Source organism: Mytilus californianus, unplaced genomic scaffold, assembly GCF_021869535.1.
Source record: "Mytilus californianus isolate M0D057914Y unplaced genomic scaffold, xbMytCali1.0.p SCAF_8, whole genome shotgun sequence".
Classification (NCBI taxonomy): Eukaryota; Metazoa; Mollusca; class Bivalvia; order Mytilida; family Mytilidae; genus Mytilus; species Mytilus californianus.
In genome coordinates, this window is record NW_026262734.1 from 29,058,161 (window position 1) to 29,076,696 (window position 18,536).

Below are 18,536 nucleotides of genomic sequence, written 5' to 3' on the forward strand. Positions count from 1 at the left end.
GCTGCATTATTATATGAATATTTCAGAATCCAAAACTTCATTAGTTTTTTCCCTTCTGCATCATTTATTGTGATAGAAGACAAAATTAAGTGTGCCACAAGAAGGGACATTGGAATAGCAGGATTTATATAAACAAATTTGCACATTAGAAGTTCTCTTATCAGTAGTTGATATTTGAGAACTATTTCTGAACTAATAAATATGTTTTTCTTTGAATTGTTTTCAACAAATACAGGTAAATATATTTGTAAATTATATTTTTTCCCTCTAACATGTCTAAGTCCCCTGGAATGTGCTTTCATTTCATTACACTGTTTTCTATGAATATTGATTGTTAAGTCTGTGTTCTTTGGTGAAGCTTCACTTTCTCCATACATTACTATTTCTCTTAAATTGTCTGGAATAATGATATTTGAATTCAAATGGGGATCTATCTTTTTAGCTATATATTCAAGCCATAGAATCGAATTGCACAAGTCAATGAGCATATAAGGCTTAGACATAGGTAAAACTAAAACGAAGGCTAAATTCCCTGATTTTTCCTGATTTGTTTTCAGTATCATTGTATCATAACTCTTGTATATGGTCTCAGTATTAAGATTTTCTAAACAGACCTTGAAATGATGAATTCTCAAATGGGCAAAATATGGTTGAATACTGTAATGACTGTCATCAGGCTTGTCAGGGTCATATCTTAAAGTTTCTAATTCTATAGTATAAATTGTACATGTAGTAGAGTTACAAGAATTAAGATATGTTAGTTGTTTCATCTTTGTTGAATTGAAATGTTTCAAATGTTCTGAAGATTTTACATATGATTCAGTTTTGAAAGAACTTTGCAATAGTAATATAACACACGGAATGAAAAGGAATACACAATGTACACTTGTTATAACTATTATAACTTCAAGGTTCCTCATGATTTGATTTATTTTATTAGAAGCCTCATCTATGGCATCTATGAGTAAGAAAGCTGTATAATCTATATTCTACAAAAAAAGAAAAAAAAAAAATGGTGTAAATTACAAGAATTTCTAATGTGAGTTAAAGGTTAGCTTATCATTTCATAACCTGTATTTCAGACCTAAGTTAAGGTAACTCTTTTCATCAGTTAAGGAGTTTGGAATAGATTATTGTTTCATCAATTTTTATATAGCATTCATGTGAAACAAATATAAAATAATATGTAATACTTGGCAGCTAAGAATACATTTACAAAAATATTTGAAATAACCACTATATATACAGTGTTTTTGTCGTGCCTGTGATTAAAGGCAAAAGATTCCATCTGCATCTTCAACGTTTAGATTTTGAGGTTAAAGTTAGTTTTTTAAACATCAATAACTTTCACAGAAACTTCTTTTTGATCAAAAGACAGTAATCAGTACAAAATTATGATTTTTTTTTCATTTTTCTGTATTTTCCTGATATATTAACAGGTTTCTTTTTTGTGTCTTGTCTGAGACATAAGTCACAGTATGCACAACATAGGTATTACAATCCAGCAGAGGCAGCGCTGTAAACTATTTGTTAATCAAATCCTGAAAGCTTTATTACCATTGTCCTTGATCTCATTTTTCGTGGTTCAGCGACTGCTTAAAAATTTTGTATAGTTTTTTTATTATATGAATTTCTCACTTTTTATGAGTAATAGGATAATTATTTTTGATATGTGTGTTCCTAGGAAGGTCTTCATATATGTCAGAAAGGGTTCACCTGACCTCGACCTCATTTCATGGATCAGTGATCAAGGTTACATTTATGTGAATAGGTTCATTTTTCAAAGAGTATAAGCAATAGGTCAACTTCATTTGATGTATAGAATGATTTTAAGGTGTGCATGTCTATCTGGCAGATATCATTTGTCCTTTAACTCATTTTCATGGTTCATTGGACAATGTTAAGTTTCTATAGTTTTGTCCTCTTTTCAGATTCTATAAGTAATAGGTCAACTATATTTGATGTATAGAATAATTGTTAGGTATACATGTTTGTCTGGCAGGGTTCATCTGAACTTGACCTCATTTTCATGGTTTATTTGGTTAACATTTAGTTTTCCTGGTTAACCATTATATTTTGTACAAGGAATGATTGTAAGGTGTGCATGACTGTCTGGCATGTATCATCTGACCTTGACCTCATTTTCATGGCTATATTAGCAAAAGGTCAACTATATTTGGTGTATCAATTGTTTTTAAGCTGTACATAGATATAAGAAGATGTGGTATGTGTGCCAATGAGACAACTCTCCATCCAAGTCACAATTTGTAAAACGTAAACCATTATAGGTCAAAGTACAGCCTTCAACGCTGAGTCTTGGCTCACACCAAACAGCAAGCTATTAAGGGCCCCTAAAATGACTAGTGAAAACCATTCAAACAGAAAAACCAACAGTATATCTATATAAAAAATGTGCAAACGAATTTGCCCTGAACAACAGGTTCCTGACTTAGGACAGGAGATAACAAATGCAGCGGGTTTGAATGTTTTAACAGGCGCCAGCCTTCACCCTAACCTGAAACAGCAGTATAACATTACAACAAAGAAAGACACACTATAAAATATCAATTAAAATAGCTTAACTCAATTACAAAACAAGTAAACATACACTGAACGAATAAATTAGATCCATTACACATTGAATATAAATACAATATGTAAAACAATGTCAAAAAGACAACTATAACCTGGGACAAAATGGTGTTAGATAAAACAAGTATTCTGTGAGTATTGCTCCCCTACCGGTTAAAAATTCATTGTATTGGAACAAAGTTCTAACTTGATCTATAACTTGTAATGGTGTAAACTATATAAATATCAAGTCAATATCTTCAAGCATGACAAAGAAAGTGTTGAAAACTGATTATTTAAGTGAACTTTCTAAGTCCCAGGACCATAACTCTGCACAAAATCATCAGACCAGAAAAAATTTCGAACTTGATTTGTTACTTGTCATGATAAAACTATATATATATATATATCAATTTTCAAAATCAATATCTTCACGCATCACGAAAAAAAGTGTGGAAAACTGATTATTTGAGTACATTTTTTAAGTCCAAGGACCATAACTCTGCACAAAATCATTAGATTGGAACAAAATTCAAACTTGAACTGTAACTTGTCATGATAAAACAATATACCAATTATCAAATCAATATCTTTAAGAATGACTAAAAAAGTGCGGAAAACTGATTATCTTAGTGAATTTTCAAAGTCAAAAGGACCATAACTCAGCACAAAATCATCAAACTGAAACAAAATTGGAACTTGATCTGTAACTTGTCATGATAAAACAATACACCAAACATCAAATCAATATCTTCAAGCATGAAGAAAAAAATTGCGAAAAACTGCTTTGCTGGACTGACGGATGGACAGACAGAAGGAGTGCAAACCTAAAGTCCCTTCGACTTGGTCGGTAGGGGACTTATAACTTAAATAGGTTACTATAAATAAAATAATTTTGTTGTTAGTACAGAAATATTTTTTATGCCCCTGCCGTAGAGGAGGGGGCATTAAGTTTTACCCTTGTCCGTACGTCCGTCCGTACGACCCAAAGTTGGTTTCCGTTCTATAACTTTAGTTTGCCTCAACCAAATTTTATTAAACTTATACACAATGCTTATTACCACAAAACACAGATCAAGTTTGAATTTTCGTGGCGTCACTATAACTGTTCTAGAGTTATGCCCCTTTACAAATGGAAAAATTGCTGAATTTTTCGTTTCCGTTCTCTAACTTTAGTTTGCCTCAACCAAATGTTATGAAACTTATACACAATGCTTATTACCACAAAACACAGATCAAATTCGAAATTGGGTGGCGTCACTTTTACCGTTCTTCAGTTATGTCCCTTTATAACTTTATATGATATGCAAGCAGGGGCATCATCTGTGTCCCATGCACACATTTTTGTTGTTCATAATACGAAAACAGAATTGAAAATGTATGGTAATACTAAACATTTATCAAAGGTGGTACATATAAAAAGTAGTGAGACAAGATATAACACAAAACAAGCAAACATTGAATAACAAAAATGCACTACAAATTGTGTCCCCTACCGGTAAAAAAATTCATTGTACTGGAACAAAATGCTAACTTGATCTATAACTTGTCATGGTATAAACTATATAACAAGTATCTATGATGAAAAAAAGTGTGGAAAACTGATTATTTAAGTGAATTTTTTAAGTCCAAGGATCAAAACTAATCAGGCAGGAATTTTTTTTTAACTTGATCTGTAACTTGTCATGATTATTAATAACTATATACCAATTATCAAATCAATATCTTCAAGCATGATGGAAAAAAGTGTGGAAAACTGATTATTTGAGTGAATTTTCTAAGTCAGAGGACCATAACTCTGCACAAAATCATAAGACTGTAACAAAATTCATACTTGATTTGTAACTTGTCATGATAAAACAATATACCAAATATCAAATCAATATCTTCAAGCACTAAGAAATAAAGTGTGGAAAACTGATTTGCTGGACTGACAAATCAGACAGACAGACAGAGTGCAAACCTAAAGTCCACTTCAGGTAGGGGACTTTAAATAAAAAATCATGTATCAGAGACTAATGTCTGTTCGACACAAGTTTATATAACCTTTGTGTCATGGATCATTGATAATGTTTAGTTTATATGTTACTTGTAGTAAAACTCTTATCTTTAATTCTGTCAACATTAAATCCATTACAATCAGTAAAGCAGGCATGAAATTTCAGCATGTACACTCTTGTCTGCAGTTATTTAGAAACAATCTAAAGTTAAAAGTTTTTAGACATCTATAATTTGTCAAAACTTGGACAGAAGCCTTTGATTAGCAAATGAAAGTATCCAGATCAAACTTTGTAAATATTTTCTCCATTTTGCCATATTTAACTGATAAATGGACTTTGGTTTTTTTTGTTTTGCAATTAAGGTTTACATAGTCTTGGGTTTTTAAAAAAGTCTTTTATAAATCAATAACTTTGTCAAATGTTCATAAAATGTGTAATAACACTTGCACAAAAACTTCTTCTTGACAATTTATATCATCTGAAATGAAAGTTGGAATTTTTTTGTTCAGTACTTTAAAATTATAATAAGGTTTTTGCAGTCTTTTTGCACTTTTACACGGACAGCAGCAATCACAGGCATGACACTAGGTTCCACAGAACACTTTACAAATTTTCCTCTCAATAATCTTCTTTTTGCCAAATTAGAGAAATATTTCTTCATATTATATGTAACTATAGGATATTTTGGGTATATGTCAATGAGACCATCCTAACTACAAAAATAACCAAAAGACATATAGAGTGCTACACATACAGTATTCAACAACAGACAAGTGTCAACACAATATATCTAAACTCGAAAATTATCCCAAGTCTATATAAAAGTTACAGAAATTAGTAAGAGATCTACCATTAATACCCAATTCTCAATATAAGTTATCTACGTTCATATCCATAGATATGGATATTTTAACACCCTGAAGTATCCAAGTACATCCTGAGGCGAAGCCGAAGGGTGTACAGGGTACTGAAGGGTGTTAAAATATCCATATCTACGGATATGAACGTAGATAACAAATTTATCCCCGGTCTTAGTCCAAATCTTGCAATTTTTAGAGAAATTCAACCACAACTTGAAAGCAAAGTTTTTTTTCATTTTTTAAAAATCTTTTATTGAAATTTGGGAATTTGACATATTTTTAACAGGGTGTAGGGTACTACCTTTGGTAGAACCCTACAGGTAGTCAAATATAAGACGTTTTTAATCCAGAGACAGAGAAACGGGAATGGGTCGCTCAATATTGTGAGAGTTACATCATAGACGGTGTGACGTCAATGTGGGTCATTTGCATAGCTAGGCCAGTAGTCCCATTCATTGACAATGTGGCAGCCAAGTAATGCATTAACTAAAATGAGTGCAAATGATCGATATAATAAGATAAAATCGTAAGTTGATTAAATATTTAATTACAGACATCATCCATAATCTACAGAATTCGATATTTCACAAGGAACAACCATGACACTAAGAAAAACGTGCGTGATGTTCCCCGTTGTAATGGGTAGCAACGTCCGGGTATATGGGTTAGCAACACCCAGGGGCTATGGGTTTTGTAACGACGTGCATTAACCAATCAAATTCCTAGAAATATACTAAGCCGGGGATAATATAAATTATAACATGTTTATGTATATTATATATTGAACATATTTATAAGAATGAAAAAAAGAAACCAATTGTTTCTAGCCATTATTCACAAACTCTAAATAAAGGATGATCATGTGTCTTACCTTGTTAATTCTTTTTTGATCTTCATAATAATACCCTTTCTCAAATCTATAATCAAATAAGGTAAAATGGTTGGTCAGATCATATATGTAACTATTTGGTTAAAACAAAGTTGGTTAGTACAATCAGGTAGTTTTGTATTTTATTACCTGGATCTATTTATAGAGATATGTCTATACAGATTAATAATATTTAAAAAGTTATTTGAATTTGATAGTCTCTTCTTGTAGGTTATCTATAAGTAGCTATCTTTAGGTGGCAGAAACCAGTTATTTTACAATAAATCTTTAGAATTTCATGGATTTATGATTTAATTTTCTTGAAAAATCATTCAAGCTTATATACAGAAAACCTTTAAATTTGGGTGTCTGTCCAGCATGGAGATTTTAAAATTTATAAATGCATTGCAAATAAGGCAAAAAATGTGATGCTCTGATACAAATCACCTTCAGACTCCTGCTAATAGCAGACAAGAATTTTAGGCAAAATTCAAGAGATAAATGATATTCAATGAATTAGAGCCTTGTCCCCACATAATCCTTACCATAAAAATCTCAAGATATTTTTGTTTACATAAAACTGAATTTTTTCCCCACTTTGATTGGATGCCGTCAAGTGAGGAGACCACAATTTTGACTTCTGATTGGACCCGTATGTGAAAGAAATCCCCAACCTGTGTATGCAACTACTTACTAGCCTAGTATAATAGCCTAGAATTTACATTCATTTATTTTTTCAGTCCACATGATGCAATTATATACCTCATTGCTTAACTATAACAACATTTCTGCGTGGGACACATGTTCTGGTACACCAAAACTGGTACCTGCCACCTTAGGAGAAAAAATAATAGGTCATACCAGCTAAATATTCATCAATTAAATTGCACTGAAGTAACATTATTAAAGAATACAATAGTGCATTGAAATGTAATAGCAAATTCAATCCGGTAGTAAAGTTTGTCCACCAGACTTTTGTGCCGAGTTAATCAAGTCTGTGACCATAATTTTACTAGGAATGTAGGTCCCTGGATGCATTTTCCTACGAAAATGAGTCCATAGCTAGTAAATTTGTCTGGCACTAACATTTTCCTAGGAAAAGTTTTATATATTCGGATTTTTGTTTTTTACTATGAAAAAGGTCCCTTTAAAATTTTATTTCTCTTGACATTCTTTAAATTATTCAATATTAAAATTAAGAAAGAAGTCTAAAGGACTATTTGTAATTATGTACATCATTAGAGTCTGTGATATCAATTTTCCTGAGGGAAAAAAAGTCTGTTAAATTAGTAAAAACTCAACCATATTTTAATAAAAATGTGAAATATTAAATATAATGCACAACTGTTCAACAATTTAAAAACATAAAAATTGAAAATTCCATTTTAAACATGTTAATTATTTCTTTCATTACAAAATTACCCATAAAAATAAAGGACATGGACGTTTTAAACCTTGAGAATATTAATGCCCTGATCATATGCATGCATGAATTCCTAGGAAAATTATTTGGGGCACATAAGTTTTATCAAAAGATTCATGCAAAACTGTAATACAACATGTTACATGTAAAAGATTTCTTTTATTAAACATTTACCTAGTCCAATAATGGACATGGACATTTTTACCTAGGAATAGTGATGATATGGACATAAATTCCTAGGAAAATTAGGGTGGGGGACATACATTACTGACATTTGACTTAGTACACTAGTAAATTCTGTAACCATAGACTTTTTATATACTGGTAATATTTTTACCCCAGACACTTTTCACCAGGACTAATTTACCAGTTTCTCGAACACATTGAAGAAAAAAAACAAACCAGATATGTTATAAAGGTGAAAAACTACAAATGTATCTTGATAAAATATCAGCAAGCATAGCTGAATCTCAATATTGATTTTTAACTCTTTTTTTTCTTATAATTTATGGTAAAGCATGATAAATGCAGGATATCCAATTACATTCGATTACACCTTGGCCAAGTGTATTTAGTACATATGATGCATTAAAACACATACTTTCAGTTTGATATATTAAGTAATATTTATATCAACTTTACAAAAGGTGATCAGTAAGAAAGTCATTTTTAGACTCATACTTTCCCTTTGCCATGTTTGAAGCCATTAAAGAATTGAAAATAGACATCAATTGTCTTTAGAACCAATTATATTAACTAGTAGAAACTTGAGATATTTGTAGATTTGATTCATGTTAATTAGAAATTATTTGCTGTACATGTACTTACATTACTTGTTTTACATGTATGTATTATGCACTGGGTATTTTTTTTTATTGTTAGCCTAAGATATATTCATAATTACTACTGAGTGGAAGTTGCTAATAGAGATACCAGCCACATATACCAGTAGCACAATATAAATTACAAAGTTATGACACCTAAAGTATGCATAATTTCTATGGAAATGTCATTTTGATCCAATTGGTCATAATTTATAATAGTTTTTTGCATAGATAACTGGCTCCATCATCTAATGTAGAAAATTGTTTGTTCTATGGATTCAATATAAACCTTTGCACCTTTCGCACACTATCATCATGTTTCCGCAACATATCTAAAATAAGCGGATTTTAGAAAAACTTTGTTTAACATAGCATTTAGGCTTTTGAAAAAAGAATAACCAAAATGTAGCCTTTTTGATACTAATGATAACATTACAAACTGTTTGTGTTACTTTTTCTCACAGCCAATATGACATACTGTGCATCTATGATCAGGGAACAAGAATTGGACATGATATCTCTTTTTTTAATTCTGTCCATTACATTATGCTATACATTGAGGCAACAGCTAGAATATAGCTGTCCCTTTTACACTTAGTACTGAAATGATCAATATGAAATATGATACATTATTTTATAATCTTATTTTCAGGATGACCACAACTACATAGCTAGACATAGAGATAAGGTAGTCAAGATAATCATGACATCTGCTGTTTGTATTTTTTAATTTAGATTTTTCTAGATTTTCAGGAAGGCGTCAAAGCAAAAATTGAAATAGTTTTTTTGTAGATGTAATAATTTATTTGACTAAGAGTATAAGTTTACTATCTCAGTTAAAGATGTTGATTGGGAAAATTGAATACCCAGATAGTCTTAATAGCACTAATATTTTTCTTCTTTTTTTTCAGGCCCCCTCCACTGTGTGGTGCTGTACCTGCAGACAACAATTACATAGCCAAACCAGGAGATAAGGTTGCTGCCAGAGTGAGGTCAGATGATGAGGAGAATTGGATCTTGGCAGAGGTTGTGTCCTTCAACGCATCAGCCAATAAATATGATGTGGATGACATTGATGCTGATGAAGGAAAAGAGTATGTTCCCCTTGTACTAAATATTGTTTCGTCTCTTTCTATGTGCAAATATTTCTATGCAATTCATATTCTCATTTAATTATTTGTTCCTATTGTATTTCTATTTATAGAATAGGGTGTTGTAAATAGTGATCCATTTCTTTCCTATATTCAATTGTTCTTGAGACTGAATTTCAGTGAACTTCTTATATTATTTTTAAAATGCTGAGCTTTTTTGCTGTTAAGCCTCAAGTTACAAATAAACCTAAAAATTCCAATGTCAGGTATCTATTCGAATATCACAATCTACCTTATTGTCAAATTTCATTGAAATAAAATAATAGCTGAGAAATGGACCTTAACACAAAAACTGAACTTAGGTTAGAATGGCCTAATTTTTAGTGAACCCTAATGCACAAATGTTTTCTGAGTCCCACCATTTCAGATTATTGAAAAACAGTGTTTTGAATAATTTTTCTACACAAAGAAGTCTTAGCACAAGATAAAAATTAAAAAAAAAATGTATAGGGGATATTTGATAACATAATCATGATAAAAAAAGAATTCTCATAAAAAAGATTAACAAAAACTGCACCATGATATTGAAAGAAACAAGCCGATGGCATTTGTAATGACAAATTTTGGTTAGACAACTAGATGTATAAAGGTTTTCATTGTTCCAGAATTCGATATTCTCCAGAGACTTGGCGTAGTGGGATTTCTACAATTTGTTTTTGTCGAGCCTGCGACTTTTGTCGCAGAAAGCTCGACATAGGGATAGTGATCCGGCGGCGGCGGCGTTAGCTAACTTCTTAAAAGCTTTATATTTTAGAAGGTGGAAGAGCTGGATGCTTCGTACTTTGTATATGGATGCCTCATGTTACGAAGTTTCCGTCAGTCACATGTCCAATGTCCTTGACCTCATTTTCATGGTTCAGTGACTACTTGAAAAAAAAGTTAAGATTTTTTGTAATGTTAAATTCTCTCTTATTATAAGTAATAGGATAACTATATTTGGTATGTGCGTACCTTGCAAGGTCCTCATGCCTGTCAGACAGTTTTCACTTGACCTCGACCTCATTTCATGGATCAGTGAACAAGGTTAAGTTTTGGTGGTCAAGTCCATATCTCAGATACTATAAGCAATAGGTCTAGTATATTCGGTGTATGGAAGGACTGTAAGGTGTACATGTCCAACTGGCAGGTGTCATCTGACCTTGACCTCATTTTCATGGTTCAGTGGATATAGTTAAGTTTTTGTGTTTTGGTCTGTTTTTCTTATACTGTATGCAATAGGTCTACTATATTTGGTGTATGGAATGATTGTAAGGTGTACATGTCTAGCTGGCAGGTGTCATCTGACCTTGACCTCATTTTCATGGTTCAGTGGTCAAAGTTAAGTTTTTGAGTTTTGGTCTTTTTTTCTAATACTATATGCAATAGTTCAACTATATTTGGTGTATGGAAATATTTTATGATCTATATGTCAGTCATGCAGGTTTTATTTGACCTTGACCTCATTTTCATGGTTCAGTGGTTATAGTTAAGTTTTTGTGTTTTGGTCTGTTTTTTCTTATACTGTATGCAATAGGTCTACTATATTTGGTGTATGGAATGATTGTAAGGTTTACATGTCTAGCTGGCAGGTGTCTTCTGACCTTGACCTCATTTTCATGGTTCAGTGGTCAAAGTTAAGTTTTTGAGTTTTGGTCTTTTTTTCTAATACTATATGCAATAGTTCAACTATATTTGGTGTATGGAAATATTTTATAATCTATATGTCAGTCACACAGGTTTAATTTTACCTTGACCTCATTTTCAAGGTTCATTGATCAGTGTTAAGTTATCGTGTTTTGGTCTGTTTTCTTAAACTATAAGCAATAGGTCAACTATATTTGTTGTATGGAAGAATTGTTAGCTGTACATGCCTGCCTAGCATGGTTCATCTGACCTTGACCTCATTTTCATGGTTCATTGGTCAATGTTTAGTTTACTTGGTTAATGTTAAGTTTATGTGACAGTTGTAATAAAGCTTTATATTTAGGACTATCAACATAATATCAATGATTAGTAAAGAAGGCGAGACATTTCAGCGTGTGCACTCTTGTAGATACTTTTATAATATTTACCAAAAAATCAACAGGGATTTTTTCTTTGTACATGATTAATATTTATAAGGGACTTGTTTCCTTTATGTTCTTCACTTTCTTTATCCATGTATTCACTTACATGATTCTTTTGTGGTTTTTAAAGTTTAAATGTAACGATAGATAAAACAGTTAGAGATTTGTTTTGGAGTAACTGGTTGTGTCTTTATTTTAAATGTGAAAAATATCCAGTTCTAAATGTAAGAAAATTATATATTATACTCAATAAACCAGTTTCATAAAATATTTCTCTTATGTTAAATAAAAGCATCAGTCATTAGTAATTTACATGATTAATATACTAAATAGCAAAAGAAATGGACAATTTTTACATAAATTAACATATATTTCTGTTACAGAAGACACACATTGAGTAAACGAAGAATAGTAGCACTACCAATATGGAAAGCTAATCCTGAGACAGATCCTGCTGCTTTGTTTGGTAAAGGATCTGTAAGTACAAATGGGAATAGTCAAAATTTAACATACCGTACTCAATTTCTGTATAGATGTACGTGAGTCTTCCATTAAAGATACAAATCTCCTTTAATCACATGATACACTGTGTGTTATCTTTCATTCTTCATCAACCGAACACTACCTTTGTTGTATCGTGGTAGCATGCTTGTCTTGAGTTAGGGGTCAAGGGTTCGATTCTAGGCCTTGTCAAACAAAAGACTTCTATTGGTATTTCCTACTTCTCTCCTTAGCACCCTGTATAAGGAGTAAGAGCAAACACTGAACAGCTAGGAGTCAGCATAATGTGTCTGTGTAGGATGACATGTCTTCCTGTGGACTGTTGCCTTGAGAACTAGCTTGTTTAAATTCCACTCAAGAGTGTCTGTCTAGTACAAAGCAGGGTTCATATTCATATTGCACTTGCATGTTCTCATCCTGAATAGACATTCAATTTGCCACTAGATGATAAACAGTCATCCATCACCTTAAACAACATTTGTAACAATAAAAGTTGATTTATGGTTAAGTCAGCTTACAATGAAGTTGTGTTTATATTAGGGATGTCAACGAGTACTCAAGTACTCGAGTATCGCTTGGTAGTACTGAGTATCGAATACTAAAATTATACTTGACTAATCAGTTTTTGTTAAAATGTTGCCTTCTTAAAGAAATTTTTTTTTTTTATAAAGAAATTAAATATTAATCAAAATTAAAATGCACTTCGAATATTGGATTTAATTATCATTTAAAATTCCTTCGAACAGATGTTGGCTACAAGAGCACCTGTCCAAGGCTTACACTTTTAGCTAATCGTGTCTTAGTCATTACAACATCTCTGTATCGTCAGAGCAAATATTTTCAACAGCAGGACTGTTAGATATGTAACAAAGTTGAGAAATCGACTCGTCCCAGAAAAAGTTGAAAAGATAATATTTCTAAATCAGAAAAAATTAGTTGCACCCTGTCTCGACCCTTAAAGCATCAGTGAGTTCTAATCATCATTCCCTTTGTTGATCATTTAATATGTTTTTGTACGATTTACAAATACTGATGTTTGAGTAAACATTTTTCTATAGATGTTTATTAATGAATTGGTTAGCTTATTGCAAGTTTACTGATTAGTGCATGTAGTAAATGAGCTATTAGTTATGGCATACAATTCCTTGGAATATTATCTAGTCTTATAGCTAGATAATAATGTTGAGGGTTCTACGTCCTTAAAACAACGACCCACAATACGTAAATTGGGTTTATTTTTTTTCCATTTTGTAGATGTTTTTTTTTTGAGCGAGTACTCAAGTATCGCTCGGTAAATCTAACGGGTCACTTGATTAGTAAATCTTCACCGAGTTGACATCCCTAGTTTATATAATGAAAACTTTATTAGTTATATACCAAAATATGGTTTTTAGCACAATTTAACAGTTTACAAAACATGGACATATAAAAGTGTGTGCGGGGCATTGTATCCTTTGAACACTTATTCTTATTGTTTTAAATTTTCAGTTGGTGCTGGCATTATATCCACAGACTACTTGTTTCTACAGAGCACTGATACATGAACCACCAAAGAAGGTAAGAATTCTTGTTGAGATCAAAATTAATTATTGTGAAGATAACAAAATTGGAATGTATAAAACTGGAAAAAGAAAGACTTTGTGCTAGAAAGTAGTTATAGAATAGAAACAGGAAATGTGTCAAAAAGACAACCCCGAACAAACAGCATAAAACAGCCCAAGGCCACCAATGGGTCTTCTACACTGGGAGAAAATCCCACACTTGGAGGCATGCTTCAGATGGCCCCTAAACAATAATGTATACTAGTTCAGCAAAATGGATGCCACACTAAACTCCGAAACATATTATTATGAACCAAAATTATAAAAATTGTAAAGTCTACCTTATGAAGTTATTTGCCAAAAAATAAGATACAGAATAAAATGAGATATTCAAAAATTAGTTTTGACTTTAATTCACAATATTTATGCCCCCACCGTAGCGGAGGGGGCATTAAGTTTTACCCTTGTCCGTCTGTATGTACGTCCCAAAAAGTGTTTCCGTTCTCTAACTTTAGTTTGCCTCAACCAAATGTTATGAAACTTATACACAATGCTTATTACCACAAAACTAAGATCAAGTACAAATTTGGGTAGCGTCACTTTAACTGTTCTTGAGTTATGTCCCTTTATAACATTATATGCAAGCGGGGGCATCATCTGTGTCCCATGGACACATTCCCCATTTATTTCTATTCTACTTATCCTGTTACTAGTTTCAGTCTACAAATATGAATTATGAAATATAAGGTGGCTAAAATGTCACACATGGAAATTTTCTGTGAACTGCCAATAAATTAAGATGATTTTATGTAGTTTTCTATAGAGCTAAATGTAAGTGTTAAATATCCAACACAATTATTTGAACAGAGGATTGAAGCATGCTGCCTTTTACCACAATTATCAAGAGAGATGGATTGCTCATATGTATTACTATCAGTAAATTTGACCCCTGTCTCATTGGACACTTTCTTTTTTTTTATCACTTCTGTGCAATCATTACTCTGTTGATGGTGTTGGATTGGTGTTTAACTTCCAGTGCAATTATTACAGGCATATAAGGACAGTTAGTTAATTTGGTCTAACATTCTTGCATTTAGTCAATTTTGCTTTAACTTTTTAAATGTAATGCAAAATTGTTAGATCATTGAAAATGAGCAAAGGCTTAAAAGTTTAGCCCAAAAATGTTATTCTATAAATTGTGTTTCATAAACATATCAATATATGTCAAATATCTATTTGGGTTACAGCCTTTGCTGTTATCTACACAGGCAAATTTTGTTCACGTGAATTTCACGTGAGTCTCATTTCACGTGAAATTCACGTAAAATTCACGTGAGTTTCATGTGAAAAATTTCACGTGAGTTTCATGTATAAGCTCGTTTGAGGTGAATCTCACGTGAAAAATTTCATGTGAAATTCACGTGATTTTCACGTGAAATTTACGTGAACAAAATTTGCCTGTGTATTCGGCCAAAAAAATATGTGTAAAATTACCATTTTTGGTCAAACATTTCAATTTCAACATGTTTATGCTTCATATATGGTGACATCACAAATGACCTTACTGCATAAAGCGTTCAGATTATCATTATATTAACCAGTTCATTTATCAATAAAATTAAAATAATTATTTAATCTTGAATAAGTTTAATATTTTACAATTTCATAGGACAAATAATGGCTCTTAACATACCTCCTCCTTTGTTTTACTTGTAAATGATTTGTTAACTATAATTTCAGCAAGGAGATGAATACTCGGTACTATTTGAAGATACATCCTACCCTGATGGGTATTCCCCTCCACTGATGGTTGCTCAAAGATATGTCATTCTGTGTAAAGAGGATAAGAAGAAATGAATAGTGCTATGTCATCAAAATAGTGTATTCTGGGAGTTTATATTTCTCAGCTGCAATATTTTTGCAGTAAAATATGTAAACTTTGAAACTGCATGTATGTTTATCTCAAAATTAAAAGATACCTATCAAATTAAATGCTTACATGTTTTCAATGTATATTTTGAACAATTAGTCATTGTTGCTTTAAGCAGTATCTTCAGAATATAAAGGGTGAGGAAAATGGTATGTGAGTGATAGCATACTGTGTTTTTGTTTACTTCATTGTTTTTATAGAATATTATTAAGGACTGTTTATATTGTTATTAAACATTCATATATAAATGAAGGAGATATTGTATGATTGTTAATGAACTCTATATCATCTTTTTCAAGGGGTGGGTTACACTTTATATATTCCATACATTGAAGCAATTTCAAAATTCATTGACATTCTGAACAGTTGTTTTAGGAAACCCACTCATATATGAGATTTCTTAATGCCAACCCTAGGGGCCACATACGGCAGATATAATAGGCCTCAGCTAATCTTAGTACTTGTAGGTGTATCAATTTATGTTATAAATATATTAATGTATTTTTTTGTTTCCCCAATAGATAATAATTATCTGGCTTGAATTATTTTTGTTGCCTCTGTACATTATTTATCTGAACAGCTACTATTTAAACTGATTGATAATATTGCATCAAATTTGAAAGTCCCATAACTCTAGAATGTCAAACAAAAAAAATTATATAATTAAAAGCTAGTCTATATTCACCAATCCCAATAACAGCGTCAAGTTTGTAGTAATTTGGTCCACAAATATCAAAGCCAGTGCATGACATTTAAAAATTGACATTTAAAAATTGACATTTAAAAATACTTTTAAATTATCTGACGGTCAAAGTCCCATAACTCTATAATGACATATCAGAATATTTTTTTAGTTGAACTGTGTGTCAAGTTCACCCATTCCAGCAATTATGTAAAGTTTCCTGTAAATCAAACCAAGCAAACTCAAGTTATGAAACATCATGTGAAATTTTTTTTTAAATCTGACAAAAGTTCCATAACTCTGTAACGACAAACCAAAAAATTTAGAAAATCAAAAGGGAGCTGCCTTTTATCAATTCCAACAATACTGCAAAGTTTTGAGGAAATCTATCAGGTGTACTGGAGTTTAAGCAGGATATGTGAAAAATTGCCTTAAATCTAAACAGTTAATGTGGAATGACAAAAATTTCAAAATCAAAAGTGAGCTTTCTTTCGTCATTCCTAAGTTCTGTTCAAATTACATGAGAATTGGTCAAAGCAAATTTGTGTAGGAGTTATTACATATACCCTTAATTCCCTGAAAAAATAACATTTTTTGCGATTATTTTAGAATCATCCACCTTAAAAGGAGTAAGAACATGAAGGGTTAAATTGGCCCTAAGAATTTTGATGTTTTTTTTAATTTGGCCAAAATACTACAAATTTCACATAGAAATAGTTGTCATAAAACTATTAATACAAAATAACTTTTTTTGGCACATCACATTAAAAATGATGAAGAAATTACCCCTCAAGTATGCATTAATTAGTGTTGTAACGTCAGTTATGGTCAAATTTTCAACAATTCTTAACAGTTTTTAACATAATTTACTTTGGCTGCCTTCCCGGATCAAGAATGTTTTCGTGTCAAGGTATTCAATATTGTCATTGGCAACAGATCATTTTGGATCCTAGGTTGCGGCCAAGGATTTCCTAAAGCTTTTCGCTCCGAAAAATGCACAAGATCATTGTTTTTTGACAGTATATCCAAAATGTGCTGAATTTTGAAGCCTAAAATGTACTCTAATGAAGAGATTTGTTTAACCTAGTAGTAAGGCTTTTGAAATAGATCCATTTAAGAACCAAATTATGATCATTTTGATATTTTATGATAAAGTTGAATTTCAAGGCCATATTTCACTTAGTTCATATATTAAAGTGAACCTTGTCCTTTAACTTTTGACATTTTCCCATTTAATAGCTGAGTGTGCCTTACATTTAAAATGTGATTTTTTTCCCTCAAACAGTATCTTGAGAACTGCTTTCTGTATTTTGGTTAAGATTTTCTAACAAATATATGGATCAGATAGATTTGTTAATATTTTCTCCTTAAGCCCCCTTATCTTTCAAACATGTTTTTATTTCAGGCAAAAACTAAATAAAATTGTTCTCCTTGTATTCAAATACATGTACTGTATTCAGTTGTATAAACAAAAGACATTTTCATTAATTTTTTCGTATCATTTTAGTTTGTTTCATCATTTCTCATTTGCATTTTTCATTAATTTCAATTCATGTAATTTTTAATCTATTTTATTTATCAATAAAGTTACTTATTTTATTTTGTTCAAGTTATAATTGTTTTGTATTAATAATCTTGTTACAAAATGTCTGCACATTATGTAGTTCTGTAATAGTTTTTATATCTGTACCAAGTACAAGATATTGTAACATGTATTGTTGGAAAATAAAATTAAAATAACTATTTCATTTTTGTACACTTGGATATATTGTGCTGTCATAACTGAATGACATTTAATGAAATGTTTGCATGATAAATTCAAGTTGCCTGCCAAAGATAATATTGATTTGAAGATCAGCATAGTTCACGTATGATTCAGTGGTGATAATGGAAGGATTCTTATTGTCCAGTGGCAAATATTATATTCATGTTCAGGTTTTCACTTACAAGGTAATAGTCTGAAAGGGCTGTTCCAAAATTGATCTTGTAGGGGGAGATGGGAGGGACTCTGTTATAGATAATGCATATTTTAAGGTTTTTCTTGTCGAATAACACACCGAGGGGTGTCAGGACTGATCAAATGAAAGACCGACCGTAGGGAGATCTTGATCTTTCTTTGGGCAATCCTGACACCCCGAGG

General features: G+C 31.5%; 1 protein-coding gene across 1 annotated transcript in view; it reads left to right on the forward strand.

Annotated features, from left to right (window-relative positions):
- LOC127710541 (SAGA-associated factor 29-like) overlaps positions 1-18,139 on the forward strand; it is a 48,752-nt gene extending 30,613 nt beyond the window's left edge. The window contains exons 7-10 of the mRNA XM_052216477.1: positions 9,458-9,640; positions 12,126-12,219; positions 13,732-13,800; positions 15,525-18,139. Of these exons, the coding sequence (XP_052072437.1) occupies positions 9,458-9,640; positions 12,126-12,219; positions 13,732-13,800; positions 15,525-15,641 (463 nt within the window). The 3' untranslated portion in view covers positions 15,642-18,139. The remainder of the gene's footprint in view (positions 1-9,457; positions 9,641-12,125; positions 12,220-13,731; positions 13,801-15,524) is intronic.
- The last annotated feature ends 397 nt before the right edge of the window (positions 18,140-18,536 follow it).